This window comes from Trachurus japonicus, chromosome 13 (assembly GCF_045865225.1).
Source record: "Trachurus japonicus isolate A0001 chromosome 13, Traja_1.0".
NCBI classification, from domain to species: Eukaryota; Metazoa; Chordata; class Actinopteri; order Carangiformes; family Carangidae; genus Trachurus; species Trachurus japonicus.
The window spans coordinates 11,461,416-11,482,896 of NC_140919.1; the positions used below are offsets into that span (position 1 = coordinate 11,461,416).

Sequence of the window (21,481 nt, forward strand, 5' to 3'; positions counted from 1 at the left end):
TGTGTAGTGTGATTATAAAGCAGCTCTAGGTTCTATATTAATACTGTGAAAGTATCAAAGCCTCAGTCCACAGAGAAATGCACACAGCCTGTATTCAGAAACTGAGCCTTAAAACCAGCCGTCAGGACTTCCTGTCACTTTGTGATGTCACAACTAAGCCCCGCCCCCTCACCACCTGGACCCACCATCCATCCAACAACAACTTGCAGGATTTGGTTTCTCTGAGTATTTTATTCTGAAATCTGCTCTGTTTTTATTGGCTCACTAAAGAAAACATTCAGTCAATCAGAAGAGAGGCTCAGAGCCTCCTCCTCTCTTCTGATTGGCTGACACTGACCTGTTATATCTGTCCCTCTGTTTTACCTTTTTTTCTCTCTATCTTTCTCTCCGTCTTTCAGAACCGGTAAGAAGAACAAAGTCCTCGCTGCCATTCACATCAATGGGAACAGTTTTGAGGACTCTTCGCTGCCGTCACCGCTGCTGTCGGCCCGAACGCCCGGTCCCGTCCCGGCCTCGGCCCCGTACATGATGCCGGCCACCCCGACTCTGCTGGACAGTCAGTCCCCCCTCCTTCCCTCCACACACACACACATATATAAAGAAAAAAGGCTGTTTCACCTCTAGTTTTCATTCACCCACTGCTTCCTGTTGTGTTTTCGTCCTCACAGACGCGACCATGCACAGAAGTTCCCCTCAGACCATGAGGAGAGACATCGGTCTGGCTATAACACACAGGTCAGTCAGAGGAAAAAGTGACAGTTTCTGTGCATTATTACACCGTGTTTGTTATTAGTGTGTGTAGGCTGTGTGTGTGTGAAAGGCCACACAGGAAGTGATGTGATGCTCTGTTGTTTTTCCTTTGTCTGACATTTTCTAATGGTCGGGGAGTCAGTGCAGCTTCACAGCAGAGCAACAATCAAAATGAAACTTTATTTCCCAACTGTGTAAAACAGCAGTTTGCTGTATATGTGATGCTTCTACGAAAATAAACATCCCCACGAGCTGTTTTGGGATTTTTCCATCTGATTAACATTCCTGTATCATGGCTGTGGTTTCCTGTTTGAGGGTCGGGCCGGGACGGTCTGAGCTGCCACTGTGAGAATCCAGGCATGTGAACAATGCGGAGAGCTCAGTGTGACCCTGTGTTTATCTAACAGTCGATGTTTCACTGCTGTAATCTGCAGCTGAATCACACTGCAGCTTTATGAAGAGGATTTACAGTGTATTTCATTTTGAAATCCGCTGTAAAAAAAATTCCCACGTTTCATTTCCCTGAACCAGAGTCACTCACACTTTAAGGTCACGTCCTGCGGTGAAATTTTGAAAACTACATGTTTTCCTTTTGTGCATGAACACACCTGGTGGACACCTGCTGCATTCATGCAATCAGCCAATCAGGAAGCTGCAGTGCAATTCATGAAATCCTGCACAGTCTTGTTCAGACTCTGCTCCTTCCTCTGAACTCAAACTTTCTTCTTTATCTGGATAATCAGAAACTTTTCCCGGACACTTCCTCAGTTTTTTTCCCCCCATAGACTCCGCCCTCCTCCCCAAGCGCCGTAGCCAAAGATCCTCAATAGAGAAGACGCCACACTATGTTTTTAAGTGGTTCATACTTCTGTCTCCTACGTAGGTGTCAGGATCGCTTGGTCAAAACTCAACACTGAATTTTAATCTACTCTGGTTTAATAAGTGACAGATCACATCAGTATCAGTGTCATTAAGCAGGGAAACAGCAATTTAAGCTTAAAGGGATAGTTCAACATTTTGGCAAATTGGCCCATTGCCATAATCCCTATAGTCATAGCAGTAGGTTCGTTACCATTAATTGTCGGTGCAAGATATTTTTAGAACGGCGGAGCAGAGTGGCAAGCTGCTCAGAGCTACGCTACGGAGGCTAAAGGAATTTCTTGGTTTCCCTCATCAAACTCATCAAATACACAACCCAACAACTCCACAACGCTCTGGTGGACAAGTTGTGACCTGCACATTCAGCACGCTATGAGATAATAACAGAACGTCATGAAACAGAGCCGTTTTCGAGGTAAATGCAGAGACTGTCCCTGAAGGCAACACACATCAGTGGTTTTGCATGAATTTCCCTCTAAAACAACTCTGTCTGGTAACGTTCTGTTATTATCTCATAGTGTGGTGAATGTGCAGGTCACAACTTGTCCACAACAGCGTTTTGGAGTTGTTGGATTGTGTATTTGATGAGTTTGATGAGGGAAACCAAGAAATCCCATGAGCCTCCGTAGCGTAGCTCTGAGCAGCCCGCCGCTCTGCTCCACCATTCTAAAAATAGCTTGCACTGACAAATAAAGGTAATGAACCTACTGCTATGACTATAGGGATTATGGCAATGGGCCAATTTGCCAAAATGTTGAACTATCCCTTTAGAATCAAAACAAAAAAAATACAAAATTTGACGTCTAAACCGACGTCCAAAGTTGTTTGAATGACTGAAACCAAATGTTCAACCATTGACACTTAATCTAAATTATATTCATCTGCATCAGTTATTAACGCTCGTTGTGTTTTCATGACGTAAACATGTTTTTGTTTCTTCGTCTGCAGGTTTTCCACCAAGTCGTGGCTCTCGCAGACGTGTCAGGTCTGTCACAAGAGCATGATGTTTGGTGTCAAGTGCAAACACTGCAAGTAAGAGACTGTAAACACCACACACACACACACACACACACACACACACACACACACACACACACACACACACACACTCTCTGTTTGATGATAGTAATGCTTGTCATTGTCTCACATGTCACATGCATCTGTTCGCAGGTTAAAGTGCCACAACAAATGCACCAAAGAAGCTCCGTCGTGTCGGATTTCATTCCTCACATGTAAGCCACGTTTTTTTAATTCACTTCCTTTTTAAACTCTCTTTATTGGTTTTTCAACATTTTTTTTTAACAAAGAAACCATAAACACTCACATATACATGTTCACAGAGATTATTTTTACATTTATGTTTAAAATAAACATCTGGAAAAATACACAAGACAAGAGGGATTGTAAAGGAGTAGGAAAAAAAACATTTGAATAGATAAGTAAACAAATAAATGAATAATCAAACAAAGAAAAAGAAGTCGTAGTGTCTGTTCCACTGTCTTCCTCTCATCATTTTACATATTTAATGATAAGAAATGTTTCAAAACATCTCCAAACAAACACAGAAAATATAATTAAACAACAAACAACAACTTTTTTGTTCAGATTCTCATCCTCCAACTAACTCCTTCCTTTTGTTTCTTTTCTTATATTAGGGCTAAAGAGCAAATTAAACACAAATTAAATGATCATTTGTTATAATTCTTCTTCATCAAGTCAAAGACGAGTGATGAAATAGTAAAACTTTTCCCGCTTCGGGTCATTTACCTTCTGTTATGACTTCACATCCTCTTGTTTGCTTCCCTGAGCTCGGTGCTCATTTATTATTTCACAATTTGCAACTTTTCCAAACTCACGTCTGATGTCATCGAGCGGCAGCATCAGAGAGATGAAGCAACAGCTGATCTCACCTGACGCAGGTGTGGGCGAGTTATTGTGACAGAGAGAGAGAGAGAGAGAGAGAGAATGTAATTATGATCACCACACTCAGTAATTAGAGCAGCTCAGAACACTCAAGATATCGTCACAATGGATGGATGGATGGATGGATAGATGGATGGATGGATAGATGGACAGAGATGGACGGATATATAGATGGATGGATAGATGGATGGTTGGATGGACAGTTATATACTAGATGGATGGATGGATGGATGGATAGATGGACAGATATATAGATGGATGGATAGATAGATGGATGGATGGACAGATATATAGACGGGTGGATGGATGATGGATGGATGGATGGATAGATGGACAGATATATAGATGGATGGATGGACAGATATATAGATGGATGGATGATGGATGGATAGATGGACAGATATATAGATGGATGGATGGATGGATGGATGGATGGATGGATGGATGGATGGATGGATGGATGGATGGATGGATGGATGGATGGATGGATGGATGGATAGATGGACAGATATATAGATGGATGGATGGATGGATGGATAGATAGATGGACAGATAGATGGATGGATGGATGGATGGATATATAGATGGATGGATGGATGGATGGATGGATGGATAGATGGACAGATAGATAGATGGATGGATGGATGGATGGATAGATATATAGATGGATGGATAGATAGATGGACAGATATATAGATGGATGGATAGATGGACAGATATATATAGATGGATGGATGGATGGATGGATGGATGGATAGATGGACAGATATATAGATGGATGGATAGATGGACAGATATATATAGATGGATGGATGGATGGATGGATGGATAGATGGACAGATATATATGGATGGATGGATGGATGGATAGATGGACAGATATATAGATGGATGGATGGATGGATGGATAGATAGATAGATAGATGGACAGATATATAGATGGATGGATGGATGGATGGATGGATAGATAGATGGACAGATAGATGGATGGATGGATGGATGGATAGATATATAGATGGATGGATGGATGGATGGATGGATAGATGGACAGATAGATGGATGGATGGATGGATGGATGGATAGATAGATATATAGATGGATGGATAGATAGATGGACAGATATATAGATGGATGGATAGATGGACAGATATATATAGATGGATGGATGGATGGATGGATAGATGGACAGATATATAGATGGATGGATAGATGGACAGATATATATAGATGGATGGATGGATGGATGGATGGATGGATGGATGGATGGATGGATGGATGGATAGATGGACAGAAATATATAGATGGATGGATGGATGGATGGATGGATAGATGGACAGATATATAGATGGATGGATGGATGGATGGATGGATGGATGGATGGATGGATGGATGGATAGATAGATAGATAGATAGATAGATAGATAGATAGATAGATAGATAGATAGATAGATAGATAGATAGATAGATAGATAGATAGATAGATAGATAGATAGATAGATAGATAGATAGATAGATAACGGAAAAAAACTACACAATAAGAGCTTTGCTTCTGTGCTGAGCTTTTATTTTGGCGGTCTGCAGCTTCATCCCGAGTTGTGTATCTGCTGTTTATTGTTTATTTACTCAGCGTGATGTAAACAACCAGATGTTTCCTGATGTTGTTTACCCCTCAGTGCCGAGGATGCGCCGCGCCGAGTCGGTGCCGTCCGACATCAACAACCGCATCGACCACACGGCCGAGATCCCGCAGCAGTACGGCACCTTACCCAAGGCCATCACCAAGAGGGTGAGCGCCGCCGCCGCCGCCGGCCCACAATGCACTGCAGCCCCGAGGAGCTGTGTGTAATAACGTGTGTGTGTGTGTGTGTGTGTGTGTGTGTGTGTGTGTGTGTGTGTGTGTGAGCAGGAGCCCCCGGTCAGTGTGAGCCACGTGGACTCCAGCAGCAACCCCTCCTCCGCCACCTCCTCCACCCCCTCCTCCCCCGCTCACTTCCAGCAGAGCAACCCGCCGAGCGTCAGCACCACGCCGCCGCCGCCGCAGCCAAACGCCTCGCCGAGGGTCTCCCGTGACAACCGCTTCCACTTCCCAGGTCGGCATCACACACACACACACACACAATGAGAGAGATGAAAGAAGCAAATACGATGCAAATCCAAACAGGCCCCCCAACATTTTATTCAAAATGAAATTAGTAAAATCCCAGATAGATAAAGAAAAACTCGGCCCATATAGGCTACTGTACACCATGATTTCACGCTGCCACCTCCACATCTGGACCAGAGAGACGATGGCTGTCTTTACACTGCATGGTTCAAGTGGCCCGATTCCGATTTTTTCCTCTCAGTGGCGTGTAAACGGGACAAATACGCATGGAATCGGATATTGTCAGATCAGATTCAGGCCCTTGTTATACAGTATGTGAAAATAAATCAGATACAAATCGGATATCTGCCAATGCGTCTTCAGTCTAAACAGACAGATCGGATCTTTCCCGGCAATGCCTGTCGTACGTCATCAATAATAATAATAATTCCCATGTCCACATGTTTCACTGACCTGGACAACCATGGCCAGCTGTGGTCACTGTCACAGGAATTATTACACTGTTTCATTTTCGTGGATGTCCGTGCATCTGTTCTTTTTCCTCACTAGTTCTTGTTTTCATATAACATTAATTTATATGCGGACCGAGGGCAAGAGGGAGTGTGAAAAAAGAGAGCGTGTGAGAGAAACACCAGATTTCAGTGATGTGTTGGATATATAATCTGAGCACCAGACTCACGTAAATAAAACGTGACCTAATAAATCTCCTCTTCAGCGGGTTGTTTCAGGTGTAAATGCAGATATCAGATATGGGTCACTTCTGATAGAACATGTAAATAGACAGTCAAAAAAAAATCGGATATAGGCAACAAATCAGAATTGGGCATCAAGGCCTGTAGTGTAAAGACAGCCAATCTCTCCAGATGTGGACGTATATGGACTGGGGCAGATGTTGGGCTAGAAGCTTAATTTATTCATTTTTATGTACGTAAACTTTAAATTTAAAACTCCTCTTTACTTTTTTTCAGTTTCCTAAGCTCATGGAATAAAAATTTAACTTTGCATTAATATTTCAAAATAGTTTGCTTCAACAAATGTGTGTATTTTTTTACATTCAGTGCTGTAAAAGCTTTAAGCATAATATTTAACATCCTTAGTTCTGATGTATAAAGTAACACAGAAAGTCTAAACACATGAGGAGAATTCCTGCAGTGAAGTGAAGGTTTGTTTTCCACCAGATGTTCCTGCCTCCTCACACACATCTGTTCAACAGCCGGGCAGCTACTACGAGTCTGGGTAAGAGAACACACCACCACCACCACCGCTGACACACTGACATGACAATGAACCATCTGATATTAAACATGATAGAAGTCAATAATAGAAAACTAGAAACAGTGACACAGTTTGTCCACCAGAGGGCGACAGCAGGCTGAGTTTTACACCACTGTCAATGTGTTGATGATGCTACTGTGTGTGCTGAACTTTTATTTTATTTTTTCTATTTAACCTTTATTTACCCAGGCAAGCAAATTAAGAACAAAATTCTTATTTTCAAGTGCAGCCTGAAAAGAGCCAGAAGCTCTTTAAAGGGATAGTTCAACATTTTGGCAAATTGGCCCATTGCCATAATCCCTATAGCAGTAGGTTCGTTACCTTTAATTGTCGGTGCAAACTATTTTTAGAACGGCGGAGCAGAGCCGTGAGCTGCTCAGAGCTACGCTACGGAGGCTCATGGGATTTCTTGGTTTCCCTCATCAAACTCATCAAATACAAAATCCCAAAACTCCAAAACGCTTTCGTGGACAAGTTGTGACCTGCACAATCACCACGCTATGAGATAATAATGGGACGTTACGAAACTGAGCCGTTTTCGAGGTAAATACAGGGTAAATACAGAGACTGCTTGCTGAAAAACTGTCCCTGAACGCAATGCGCATCAGCAGTTTTGCATGAATTTCCCTCTAAAACAACTCTGTCTGGTAACGTTGTGTTATTATCTCATAGCGTGGTGAATGTGCAGGTCACAACTTGTCAACCAGAGCCTTGTGGAGTTGTTGGATTGTGTATTTGATGAGTTTGATGAAGGAAACCAAGAAATCCCATGAGCCTCCGTAGCGTAGCTCTGAGCAGCTCACGGCTCTGCTCCGCCGTTCTAAAAATAGTTTGCACCGACAATTAAAGGTAACGAACCTACTGCTATGACTATAGGGAAGTGCAGGAGTCGACTGTGATTTGTAGCAGATTTTGATACACACATAGATCATAGTATTTAACAGTACGGTAATAATGAAGAAGTGTTTTTATGTTGTGTTTGTTTTGTGTTATTTATCACTGTCAGATTTTTTTTTTGTGAAACCAGTGTGTACATTCTCTGAATCTGCTTTTCTACATAAATTACTGATCAAATCTGATTTGATCTTCATCTAAGTCACAACTCGCACAACTTGTTTTTATCGATCAGACGGTTTTAGCAGGAAACGTCTACAGAGAGAGAAACCACAGAGTGATGAAGGTGTCGTCTGGTCCCAGTGACAGTTTGAATGATGTGTTCAATACAAACAAGAACTTCAGTTGTTAGTTAAAATAGATTGTGTTTGTTTATTGTTATAACTTGGATGAAGATGATGAATGTGAACGTTTGGGAGGAATTTATATATAAACACAGATAATTCACTTTAGGTTTCACTTTCTCCTGTTCAGAGAGTCACTCAGTCTTGAAGATTATTATTTCTACTCCCTGTGGTCTTTTTGTTCTCAGAGCGTCACAGACGTCGACCGGCGACACTCAGCTCCCAGCTGCAGACACAGGACGGGTGAGCGTTCACAATCACACACACATGCATCAGTGAAAAGGAGAAATGAAACTGACACACCATCAACCTGAGTTATTCAAAGACAATGTGGTTTAAATGAACTGACAGTTCATTTATGACAGGGGTTCTCAACTAGTCTCACTCTGGGACCCACATTTTCCCATGGTCATTAAGTCGCGACCCACTGAATAGAATTCAAACCAAGAATTTAAAATTTAAAAACTCATTTTGCTCTTTATTGAGCAAAGTGCATTTCAGGGCACATGAATGAAACTGAGGAGTTACCATGACAACTGCATGTACGGAAGTGAATAAAAAAATGTCAAACTGCACAAAATGGAGACCAACAAAACAATATATTTAACTTCTAATGCATCTCTGCATTCAGAGCATGTTCACAAAAGTGAATAAATATCAAATTGCACAAAATAAAGACCCACAAAACAAAACAAGATTCACTGCATTCAGGCCACATTAATAAGAAACTGATATCTTTGCATTCAGAGCAAATGGAGCAAATAATAAGAAACTGAGGAGGACCATTACAACTGCATGTGTTCACGTGTCTCGTGTGCCTTTCAAAATAAGTTATTTTTCAAAATAAAAGACATGTCCAACATCAGATGTGCATTAAATATTATTTACTTTTTTGACCAGCTGTCCGCGACCCACTTTTGGGTCCCAACCCACCAGTTGAGAACCACTGATTTATGACAATGTTTCATCATCAGAGGAAGTTAGAGCAGTTCCTGTAGTTATACAGTAGTAGGTAAATGTCTTGTGTCATGATAAACACGTAACAAAGATACATTTTTGATATTTAAGATAAATTAAATGAAGAAATATGTAAAATCCTGAATTGTGAAATATACAAATTCTTATTTAATTTAATTAATTAATTAATTCAAACCAGCCGTCAGGACTTCCTGCGACTTTGTGATGTCACAACAAAGCAGTCACCAAGCCACGCCCCCACCACCTGGACCCACCATCCAACACTTTGCAGGATTTGGTTTCTCTGAGTGTTTTATTTTGAAATCTGCTCTACTTTATTTTTATTGGATCACTCAGAAAAAAACAGTCAGCTTATCAGAGTAGCCTCGCGTCACCAGGCTCTTCAGAGAGGAGAAGAGCCTGGTTTCTGTTTACTATGAATTTTGTCTGCAGTCTGGTTCCCCGTCTTCTAGCGGATCCAGAAATCATCAAATTCACCAAAGTAAAAGTGTTCACCAACAGAAAACTTATAAAATAGACAATAACTTGTAATACAATAAAAGAAAAAGGTTAACTCAATGGCTCTGGGACTTCCTTGTAAATTATATTCCTTAAATTAAAGAGTTTCAACGCATTTTATTAGCTTGGTGCTTTTATTTTGACCCTTGTCCAGCCCTTGTTCCGGCTGCTTACCAAAACAGCGAGTCAACGGGCCCAGACTAGATATCAGAGGAAAGGCTCAGAGCCTCCTCTCTTCTGATTGGCTGACACCGGCCTGTTGTTACTAGAGCTCCAGAGAGAAGATAGAAAATTACACTGCAAAGGTTTTTTTTTTTAGATCTTCTCATGGATCAGCCCTTCAAAATAAAAGCACAACAGGAAGTGTTTGGTCTAATTTCCCTCGTTGTCCTGTCTGTCCCAGGAGGAGGAGGCTGAGGAGGACGACCCGGCCGAGGACGACCGTCGCAGCAGTAAGAAGAGCTTCAGCGCCGAGGACGGCGGCGAGGACGCACACGACGGACTGGAGGACCTGCCGTCGACCATCTGCCGCCGCGGCGCCGTCGGCCGCTTCAGGGGCGGCCCCATCTCCCGTAAAGCCAGTCAGACCAGCGTCTACCTGCAGGAGTGGGACATCCCATACGAGCAGCTGCAGCTGGGGGAGCTCATCGGCCAGGTGACGACACACACACACGGGACAGGGACACGTATGACATCCTGCTGAGAGCTGGATATGAAGACCGTTATTATAACAAAGAGAAAGTGGAGATTAAAGTATTAAAGGGATGGTTCACTCAAAATTTCACTCATTATCTACTCACCCTCATGTCGACTAAGGGCTGGGAGAAGTTTCAGAGTCCTCCGTGGCTTCTCTGAGTTACAGGGGGTCTCGGCGTAGCAGTGCATGTCCATATAACGGTTGAAAATGGATACCAACTGTCTTCGTAACAAAAAGACACACCAAAAAACATCCAAATACCTCCATGCTGCTCGTAATGTCCGTCTTGTATTGAAGCCCCGAAATGCGAAGTTGTCCCGAAAAAAATTAAATAAGTCTATATTTCAAGCTTGTTTGTAGCGGAAGCTTCTCGAAGCTCCTCTTCCCTGTTCGTCCAAATTTGACGAACCGGGAAGAGGACTAAATTTTTTTCAGGACAATTTCAATACAAGACGGACCTTACATACAAGCGGCATGGAGGTATTTTGTGTTCTTTTGTGTTCTGCTTAGAAGCTAAAACATCTTTTTCAGTTGAATATATTTGCATATTTCTTGAAAAGGCTTGGGCAATGAGACGAAGAGCGATATATACACTGCAAAAATTCAAAATCTTTCCAAGAATATTTGTCTTATTTCTTGTCAAAATGTCTAATGTCTAGTCAAAACTAATCTCTTTCAACATTAAATAAGACTCATCACCTAAAAATTAACTTGTTCTTAGATAATTTTGACTTGTTTCAAACAAATTTTCACTTGTTTTTTTGTGCTTGTAATAATAAAGAAAAACTTGCTCCACTATCAGATTTTTCTACTTATTTCAAGTGGAAATAGGCTTGAAATAAGTAAAAAAAAAGCTACTTTTTATGTATAACTATGTATGTATATGTATACTTATTTTAGGTATAATTAGATTTGTTTTGACTAGAAATGACATTTTGACTAGAAACAAGACAAATATTCTTGGTAAGATTTCAGAGTTTTTGCAGTGTAGTTGAGTACTGAAGTAATCTTAATTGTTTATTTATGTCACACCTGTGTGGCAGGTAATGCCAACAGGAAGGACTGTCTAGTCTTCACTGACTGACTCTGTTTGGTTGTGCAGGGCCGATGGGGGAAGGTGCACAAGGGCCGGTGGCACGGCGACGTGGCCATCCGCCTCATGGAGATCGACGGCAACAACCAGGATCACCTGAAGCTCTTCAAGAAGGAGGTGATGAACTACAGACAGACCCGGCACGAGAACGTCGTCCTGTTCATGGGCGCCTGCATGGCCCCGCCCCACCTCGCCATCATCACCATGTACGACTGTAGACGATCGCCACTGGTCACAGCAGGTTTTCACTCGCTTTCCTGTGGTGTCCGGTTTCACTCACTCATGTTTATGTCCTGTGTTTTCCTCTGCAGCTTCTGTAAAGGTTCGACTTTGTACTCTGTCGTCAGAGAGCGAGGTCACATGCTCGACATCAATAAAACCCGACAGATTGCACAGGATATCGTAAAGGTGAGATATGTTATTTAACAAACTGCTCCTCATTAGTATTGATTTTGTTTAAAGGGATAGTTCAACATTTTGGCAAATTGGCCCATTGCCATAATCCCTATAGTCATAGCAGTAGGTTTGTTACCTTTATTTGTCTGTGCAAGCTATTTTTAGAACGGCGGAGCAGAGCCGTGAGCTGCTCAGAGCTACGCTACGGAGGCTCATGGGATTTCTTGGTTTCACCTCATCAAACTCATCAAATACACAATCCAACAACTCCAAAACGCTCTGGTGGACAAGTTGTGACCTGCACATTCACCACGCTATGAGATAATAACACAACGTTACCAGACAGAGTTGTTTTAGAGGGAAATTCATGCAAAACTGCTGATGTGTGTTGCCTTCAGGGACAGTTTTTCAGCAAGCAGTCTCTGAATTTCCCTCTAAAACAACTCTGTCTGGTAACGTTCTGTTATTATCTCATAGCGTGGTGAATGTGCAGGTCACAACTTGTCCACCAGAGCGTTGTGGAGTTGTTGGATTGTGTATTTGATGAGGGAAACCAAGAAATCCCATTAGCCTCCGTAGCGTAGCTCTGAGCAGCTCTGCTCCGCCGTTCTAAAAATAGCTTGCACAGACAAATAAAGGTAACAAACCTACTGCTATGACTATAGGGATTATGGCAATGGGCCAATTTGACAAAATGTTGAACTATCCTTTTAAAGAAGGTTTATCTCAGGAAAATCTGATGATTTAAACAAAACAGTGCTAATAAGGTCACAGGTTTCTTACCAGTTATTTCAAACTTTTTTTTGAAAAAGTTTTTTTTACGGGATGCATAACGTCATGTTTCCCACCCTCACACACATTCGATTACATAACGCATTCTTTATCCAAACTGTAACCACAGCTGAAAGCCTGAGTCCAACCTGAACCTTTAACCCAAAGTTTAATCTACAAACCCAAAGTGTGTGTGACTGTGAGCAAAAACCTCCTCACTTTGACTGGGAAATACGGAAATTACAGGAACAAATGTTTCCTGCAGACTCACTGTACCCACTTCCTCAAACCCACACAACCATGACCAACCGTTACTTTAACCTATGACCCAACAAATATGCACTGTCCCAACACGGTTTGTGTGTGTGTGACCTTATACAGTGTCATACAAATGTTTGTCCCCCCCTGGTCAATATTTCTGTTAATGTGAACAGTTCAGCAAGTGGAAGATGAAATTATCTCTAAAAGACATAAAGTTACAGATGACACATTCCCCGTACATTTTAAACAATATAATTTTTTATTTTCATCTATTCCATTTTCACAATGACAGAAAAGGAAAAGGGCCCTCAGCAAAGGTTTGGGCCCCTCCATAGTTAGTAGCTAGTAGCTGTCCCTTTGGAATCTATCACAGTGTGTAAATAGTAAATATCTTGTCTGATACCTTGGTCAAAGTTATCTGAGAGCTCAAGTCTCCTGGGTTTCCCATTCTGTCGCAGGCTGCTGCTTTGTTTCCCCTTTTCACTCTAAAACTGTAGAAAACTAAAATAACACACTGATGTTACTGAAAATATTGCAAAAGAGTGTTTCATGTTTAACTTTATGTCTTTTGGAGATCACTTCCACTTGCTGAGCTGTGCATATCTAATTTTGACCAGGGGTGCCCAAACTTTTGCATTACACTGTATATGTTGGTTGTTTAAGAGGTGGGCTGTTTCTCATTGTGTTTGTGCATTGTGTCTGTGTCTTTATGTAATGACAGACTGCAAAAACAAATATCCATTGGACAATAAAGGCCATCAATCTGATCTTAATCTTATATTAGAAATATATTGTGTTAAAACTAATCCATCTGTCCTCCAGGGAATGGGTTATCTCCACGCCAAAGGCATCGTTCACAAGGACCTGAAGTCCAAGAACATCTTCTACGACACCAACAAGGTGGTGATCACAGACTTCGGCCTGTTTGGGATGTCGGGGGTGGTGCAGGAAGGAAGGTAGGAGAGAAGCGACGCGTCTACTACGGCTACAGAGTTGTTGTTTCATCTGCACTGAGTTTACATGCGTGTGTGTGTCTTTACGTGTGTGTGTTTAGACGAAAGAATGTGTTGCGGATACCTCAGGGCTGGATCTACTACCTGGCTCCAGAGATTGTTCGACAGATGAGCCCAGAGGTCAACGAGGACCAGCTGCCGTTCTCCAAAGCTGCTGATGTCTACGCATTTGGGTATTGACTGATGATTGTTATTAATGCTCAGTTTGTGCTAAATTTCAAAAATATTGAAGACATTGTTACATTAACAACGACTTACAGTAGTGTGTCATGAGTTCCTATTGAGAGTGAGGAGTTGTCGTCACAGCTCAGAGCCCCACCCCCCTTCTCCGCCATGATGGAAGGATTTCCGGCGGCAAAAGACTAGTCTATGGGCAAAACAAAATCGTCTACTCCGTAATTTACTGTTTTACAATGCCGGAAATCACTGCTGTGTTAAAAACTGCTCCAGTGATTTACTTTCTCCTTATTCTTTCTTGTAATTTGTTGATCTGTTGGCGCAAAAAAAAGTTAGAATTTAGTCGCGTCTCTGTGATGTTCTGATGATGTTGCCCCTGGCAACCGATAGCGTCTCCTTCCATCATGGCCGACCGGCTCAAACCCATATAGACTGTAAAAAGCTCAAACCCCGCCCAGATCAGACCAAATCGGCACGTGACTCTCACTCTCAATACTTGGTTTTTAGTTTGTTTTGCACAAGTTGCTAGTGCTAATGCTAGTGATTTAAAAGCCAGTGTGTCAGTTGCAAAATGTAATGCTAATGCACCAGTTATTTCTAATATAGTTATTTCTAATGAAAGCTAATCAGTTGCAAATTGAATGCTGATGCACTGAATGTAAATGCAAATTCTATGCACAAGTTTCTAAAGGTTAATGCTAATGATGCCGTACCAGTTATTTAATGCTAAAGCACCAGATGCTAAAGCTAATGCACCAGCTAATGCTACTGCACAAGTTTCTAATCTAAAGCTATATGCTAATGATGCAAATGCTAACGTACCAGTTGCAAATTTCAATGCTAATGCACCAGATGCCAGAGCTACAGTATTACTGATGATGCAAAAGCTAATGTAGGCTATCATGTATCAGTTGCAAATTTCCAGCTACTACTGCTGATGCTCTAGTCAGTTTTTTGTTGTATCATTAACAGTTCAGTTCATGAACGCAGCCTCACCTGCTCCACACACATTCAAGTCCTGAAGTCCATGAGCTTCAGATGTCGTCTTTACTCAGCTTCACATACTGTAGACACGGATATTTGTAGAAGATATATACATTTTTAAAATTTTATTTCCCTGATGTGATTTCTTGTGTCGTGTCGTGTTTTCAGCACCGTCTGGTACGAGCTGCAGGTCGGAGACTGGCCCATCACCAACCAACCTGTGGAGGCTAAAATCTGGCAGGTGGGCAGCGGCGAGGGCATCAAGAAGGTGCTGGCAGACGCCAACCTGGGCAAGGAGGTCACGGTAGGTCTGGATTTAAGGTTCATTCAAACAGTAATGTAGGAAATAAAACTGTTATTGTTATATGTAGAGCTAAAATAAATGTATTCAATATTATATACACACAACAACTTTTTATAGACATCTTTCAAGTTGAAACAGTGCATATGGCTCCATGCAGCTCTGTAATTACTGTACAGCTTACTGCATGTGGTCAAACTCCCCAAGACCCAGGAAGGAAGTTGAGGCGATAGTCACTGTGACACTGTATGTTCCAGCAGCAAGATTATTCAGAAATATTGCAACCATTAGTGAAGTATTACTTTGACCTATAGTGAACACATTTTATCCTTATAATATGATCGTGTCAGCTTCATGTTACTGTAGCAGCAGGAAGTGAAGCTGCAGGTCATTGTGTGTCCTCCGGTCAGTCGGGAGACAAACAGGAAACATGTTCCCACTCCACCCAGTGTGTCCAGACCCTTTAGAGACACAGGCAAGAAGGAGATAAACTTATTCAACTTAGGGAGTTCATAAGTTTTACCACATGTTAATAAAGCTTTAGCCACTTGGACTCCACAGCTCCCTTTTAACCTACTTACTCATTATCAGGACTCTCAGGACTTCCTGTTGTTCCCAGAGTCAAATCGAAACTAGCTGTGGAGCTGCAGACTCTGTTTTAGCAGCATCGTTTGACACATCAGATGAATCACATGCATGTGCGAGTTTGTGGTCAAGGTGTTGCCATTTTTTACAATCTGGAGCTTATTTCTAGCATAAAATACGATCATTTACTCACCCAGATAACTTTGGTGTCATTACAAGTCGTTCTGACGAAATTAGCTCCAGCTGAGAGCCGCGTATACGTTTAATGCGAGTACACGGGGCAGCAGAATGGAGCCTCTAAATAACACATTATCTGCCGCGAAACTCGTTCATTTCACCAATATTTTGTTATGATAGGCTAGTGCTATTCCCCTCTGAGTCCGGGGTTAGCTGTTATCAACATTCAGGGTCTGTAGGTTGACCTACTGACCTCTGACCTGGATGATGTCATCTCCGACCGCTGCCCGCCGCGGCTTGTTGCTACCGCTAATGCTACGTTTTGTTTCTGAGTGTTTCCGACTTGTCAGAACAAAATGAGCAGCTGGATGAAGTTCAGCTTCCACAGGCTTCCTCTCCTCAACCTGGACTCACTAAAGCTCCGGCTAGTTGAGATAAAAATGGACCCGAATGCCAAAGCAGAATGATTATTATCAGAATGAGCCGTGACATCATCCAGGTCAGAGGTCAGTAGGTCAACCTACAGACCCCGGATGTTGATAACAGCTAACCCCGGACTCAGAGGGGAATAGCACTTGCGTATGATAACAAAATATTGGTGAAATGAAGGAGTTTCGCGGCAGATAATGTGTTATTTAGAGGCTGCATTCTGCTGCCCTGTAGACTCACATTACACACGGATATACGCAGCTCTCGGCTGGAGCTAATTTCCTCGGAACGACTTGTAATGACACCAAAGTTATCTGGGTGAGTAAATGATCGTATTTTATGCTAGAAATAAGGTCCAGGTTGTAAAAACGGCAATTCCCCTTTAAAAACTTGAGCTCTTGTGTCAGATGTTAACCATCTTCCTCTCCCTCCCCGGTGGGCAGGAGATCCTGTCGGCCTGCTGGTCGCCGGAGCGCGACGACCGGCCGACCTTCACCCAGCTGGCCGACATGTTGGAGAAGCTTCCCAAGCTGAACCGCCGCCTGTCTCACCCGGGACACTTCTGGAAGACCAACGAGTACGTATCATAACCAGAGCGATACGCGATCCAGGGGCGAAGCAGCCTGCAGCAACCCATCACACCAATTATCAATTTAAAAAATAAAAATAAAAAAAGGGAGAAGACGGCATCGAGGCGTCAGAATCCATATTTGTTAATGTCAGGGAAGCAGGAAGTGAGAGATGAGTTCAAGGTGGTTTTAGAATACAGAAATGTTGTAAATAGATTTTTCTTTTTCTTTTTATAGATAAATGTGAATATTGTGAATTTGTCCTGCTGAGTGCGAGAGATCTTTTCTGCTGTGACCTCTGACCTCTCTGCTCTCCTTCATCTTCATCTTCATCCTCCGTCTTTCTCACAGTCTGAAGTTTCCTTTATCTTCTGTTTCTGAGAATCACTTCTTCTTTCTCCTCCTCTTCACTTCCTGTCCGCCGGTCGTCGGCCGATCTTCCTCCTGTTCCTGTTCCTGTTCCTGCTGTGCCCGATCTCCGCCGTCTCCCTTGGATCCTACGTTCTCTCCCTCTCTTCTTCTTCCCTCTTGTTTTCCCACCGATCCTGGTTTTCCGCTCTGCTTCCCGTCGTTCTCCTTCTGCTGGTGAAGGTCCTGGGATCATCCTCATCATCACCACCACCACCACTGTCTGAGCGATCACTGTCACCAGGGCCTTAACGCTCACTGTCCCTACATGTACAAGTTCAGCAGCTGAGAGGGTGAAACTGAAAATGTCACAAAATTTGTACTGGATTGAGCAAATACAGAAAAACCCCTTGTCTGATATTTATGTCGTTAAAAAAACTGAAAACCTTTCTTGAGAAACAACAAGAAACCTTTGCGATTGTTGTTGAATAATTTGGTATCAAATCATAAGATGGTGAAAATCTCTTGAGAAAAAGCTGCTGCTGTGAATGTAAATCTTTGCATCTGAGTCGTGGTTACAGATGTTACAGATGTAAAATATAACATTTATTTCAATGGACAAATGCGTCGCCCAATTTGCAAATCTACATCATATCATATTTCAGGGCTTCCGTAGCCGTTTCTCCATGCAAATTAGATTTCATTATTACAGATTTTGAGACACTGTCGCTAAGATTTCTGTCTCTGCTCTGATCAGGTGGAGGTGAATTTAATGTTTTTTGTCCAACCCTGGTCGAACAGATCTCAGAGCAGCCGATGAAATTATATCTGATAAATAACCAATACTCTACAGCAGTGCTTCTCAAAGTCTTTTACATCAAGGACCCCTAAACTGACACAAATTAGACCACGGTCCATCCCCCCCCATTGGACAAAATTTTGAAACAAACACCAGAAATATACAAATTTTGTTCCAAGACTGAATAACGTTACTTTTTTTAGTCAATGTACGTTCAAATTAGGGCCAATGGTGTGAATTTTTGGAATAAAAATGTGAGCGATTTCTAGAGAAAAAAATGTAATATTTCTGGAAAAAAAAGTGGTAAAATTTCAAGAAAAAGTTGGGGACCCCTTTGAACCCTCTCAAGGACCCATAGGGGTCCCCGGACCCCACTTTGAGAACCACTGCTCTACAGTATTTCAATCTTCACATCAGGAGACTTTACCAGAACGATGACAACTCAAACACTCAGGCGTTAGTGAGCAGGTGTTTCTCTTGGGGGTGTTTGGAGGGGGGGGGGCAGCTTTGCTTTTGTTTGATGGCGCTGTAGCAAATAGATGAAATGTTCTGATCGATCAATAACGCCAATGAGTACTTAATGAGCTCAACACTGGAAAACAATTCCGAGAATAAGAAATGTGTTGTGTTACCGCAGCAGTGTGTGTGTGTGTGTGTGTGTGTGTGTGTGTGTGTGTGTGTGTGTGTGTGTGTGTGCGCGTGTGTGTGTGTGTTCCTGTGTCACCACTTCCTTTGTTTTTGGTGAACAGGAAGTGGTACTGTGTGTGTGTGTGTGTGTGTGTGTGTGTGTGAGTGGAGCACAACACACACCCACTGAACGCGTCTGAATGTCTATGAGCCTCACAGGTAAAGTGATCAATCAATGCAGGTGTGTATGTATATAAAGTGCTGGAGGTTGTATTTAATATGCAGAGTTTTCACTTGGACCGGTACTGCGTTCATATTTATGTATAGATTTTTTTTTTTTTTTAGACAATGTGGAAACTGTTGTCAGCTGATGTTTGGTGTTTTATTTTGTTATTGTTTTGTTTTTTTGAGGGGGGAGGAGGGGGAAAGGAAAGGGGGGGGTTGATCTGTAGAGTATTTTTTGTACAGGATTTGTTGATACTGCTGGTCTGAACAACTGTAGACATTAAAGCTGATCTCTGAACACTCGGTTTGCTCCTTATTGTGACGGAAACAGTATTTAAATATAAATATACATACAAATTCTCAAGACCAGGATCAGATGTTGTGTTTTATTTTTGAAGGGTTGATCCAAAATAATATATAAATATCAGTGTAATTTTCCATCTCCTCTCTCTTTTAGCTTCTTCCTGGAGCTGTAGTAACAACAGGTTGGTGTCAGCCAATCAGAAGAGAGGAGGAGACTCTGAGTCTCTCTTCTCTGACTGTTTTCTAAAGTGATCCAACAAAAACAGAGCAGATTTCAGAATAAAAACACTCAGAGAAACCAAATCCTGCAAAGTGTTGGATGGATGGTGGGTCCAGGTGGTGAGGGGGCGGGGCTTTGTTGTGACATCACAAAGTGACAGGAAGTCCTGACGGCTGGTTTTAAGGCTCAGTTTCTGAATACAGGCTGTGTGCATTTCTCTGTGGACTGAGGCTTTGATACTTTCACAGTATTGATATAGAACCTAGAGCTGCTTTATAATCACACTACACATGGACATCTACCTTTATACTGTATGGAGCTTTAATACAAACATCTACCTTTATACTGTATGGAGCTTTAACACAAACATCTACCTTTATACTGTATGGAACTTCTTACTTACTTGTCTTTTACATTTAAGACTAAACTGGATTGAATAGACTGAAGAGCAGGAGGTTCATAATCCAAAAGCAGCGATAGTGTTTCCTTAACTTTTCATTATGTTTATCATTTTACAGTAGGTAAGGAGTTTGTAACCTAGTTTGATAAGAGCAGGATGAGCCAACACCTTTTGTACAGTAGCTACATCATCCACATGACACAGCTATAAAAAAAAAAAAAGCTCTTGTAATATTTATTCAGGATGAGAGATGTGTATATACAGAATATAGACTATGCCATGTGCTGTTCAGTGTAAATCAACTGGAGCTGAAGAGGAACAGAGAGAAAACTGTGGAAAGAGCAGTTGTTAGGAATGGAAATAACATTTGTGATAAGATTTTACTCTGTCACGTCCGTCTATCTGTTTCACTCTGTAATTTACTCGGCTTACGCAAAATGTCAACAGAAGATTCCTAGTAACTACAAAACTTCTGGAATGTAGAGTTGGTGTTGAGTAATCGTCTTCACACTAACACACACCTACACACACACTCCGGGCTGCGTCTTATCTGCAGCCGAACCTCTGTCTGAACAAGTCGCTCCACTCATGTGAAGCTCTTGTGACCTGGTTGCTCATCAACCTGTGCAGTAACTTTCATTTCCTGGAAACTGACCCCGAGTCAAATGATGCTACAGAGTCAGGGCGATAAAAACCTACTGCATTCCTTATTTTATATGTGTTAATTATTACATACATGCAAAACATATGCGAAGTGAGACAGTAGAGGGTAGTTTCAGAGAGCTCTTTCAAAATTATTGGTAGGCCTAACCTTCAGGTTAAGAAAGAAAAACCAAACAACTGTCACTGAAACAACTTGAAACTGACACAAGAAAAAAGAAAAATAGCCAAAAAAAACAAATGAATGAACTGGCCTGGACAAAAATGATGGTATCCTTAACTTAAAGGGGAAACTATACAAGTCTGGTCTCTTCTCCTCTGTGTTGCTAACCCTCCTCTCGGCCATGTGCATGTGTTTTCAAGAAGTCAACGAGAAATCAATCCATGGAGCGGCAAATAACGTTATTTATTATATACAATGTTACAATTTGTATATTTGTGTAGTCTTATCTGTCATAAACAAAAGATTATGGGTTACAGTGTTCTTTTCTTTGTATGCTTCATGTTTGCATCTGTGTATGATGAGCTGATGTGACCCTAGTTTTGTCTCATCTGTCCACAGAGCCTCTGGTAGAACATCTTTTGGGCCTTTACTTTTGTCAGATTCATGTAATTTCAGTGACAATTGTAGGTTTTTCTTTATTTAACAGAAGGGTATTGCCCACATCTGTACATGTTAGTCATTGCTGCGACAGCTGTTCTCCTCCTTATTGACTTATTGGTTGTTAATAGTTTGATCCTGCAGCGCAGGGCAACGTCCACTCGTCACATCTTACTGATAAATACAAGAACGACAGCAATG

General features: G+C 41.8%; 1 protein-coding gene and 1 long non-coding RNA gene across 4 annotated transcripts in view; one reads left to right on the forward strand and one right to left on the reverse strand.

Annotated features, from left to right (window-relative positions):
* The window catches only part of LOC146975628 (kinase suppressor of Ras 1-like), a 49,548-nt gene extending 30,158 nt beyond the window's left edge, over positions 1 to 19,390 (forward strand). For all 3 annotated transcript variants that reach the window (XM_085794835.1, XM_085794837.1, XM_085794836.1), the window contains 16 exons: positions 399 to 556; positions 669 to 735; positions 2,578 to 2,661; positions 2,800 to 2,861; positions 5,225 to 5,337; positions 5,458 to 5,641; positions 6,834 to 6,891; positions 8,357 to 8,411; positions 10,048 to 10,299; positions 11,444 to 11,640; positions 11,746 to 11,842; positions 13,685 to 13,818; positions 13,917 to 14,048; positions 15,205 to 15,340; positions 16,972 to 17,105; positions 17,689 to 19,390. In XM_085794835.1, the coding sequence (XP_085650961.1) occupies positions 399 to 556; positions 669 to 735; positions 2,578 to 2,661; positions 2,800 to 2,861; positions 5,225 to 5,337; positions 5,458 to 5,641; positions 6,834 to 6,891; positions 8,357 to 8,411; positions 10,048 to 10,299; positions 11,444 to 11,640; positions 11,746 to 11,842; positions 13,685 to 13,818; positions 13,917 to 14,048; positions 15,205 to 15,340; positions 16,972 to 17,105; positions 17,689 to 17,794 (1,969 nt within the window). In that variant the 3' untranslated portion in view covers positions 17,795 to 19,390. The remainder of the gene's footprint in view (positions 1 to 398; positions 557 to 668; positions 736 to 2,577; positions 2,662 to 2,799; positions 2,862 to 5,224; positions 5,338 to 5,457; positions 5,642 to 6,833; positions 6,892 to 8,356; positions 8,412 to 10,047; positions 10,300 to 11,443; positions 11,641 to 11,745; positions 11,843 to 13,684; positions 13,819 to 13,916; positions 14,049 to 15,204; positions 15,341 to 16,971; positions 17,106 to 17,688) is intronic.
* LOC146975629 (uncharacterized) lies at positions 24 to 9,440 on the reverse strand. The gene is made up of 2 exons (XR_015037447.1): positions 9,335 to 9,440; positions 24 to 127 (listed from the first exon to the last, which is right to left on the reverse strand). It is a non-coding gene; the product is annotated as an uncharacterized LOC146975629 (long non-coding RNA).
* Positions 19,391 to 21,481: the final 2,091 nt, after the last annotated feature.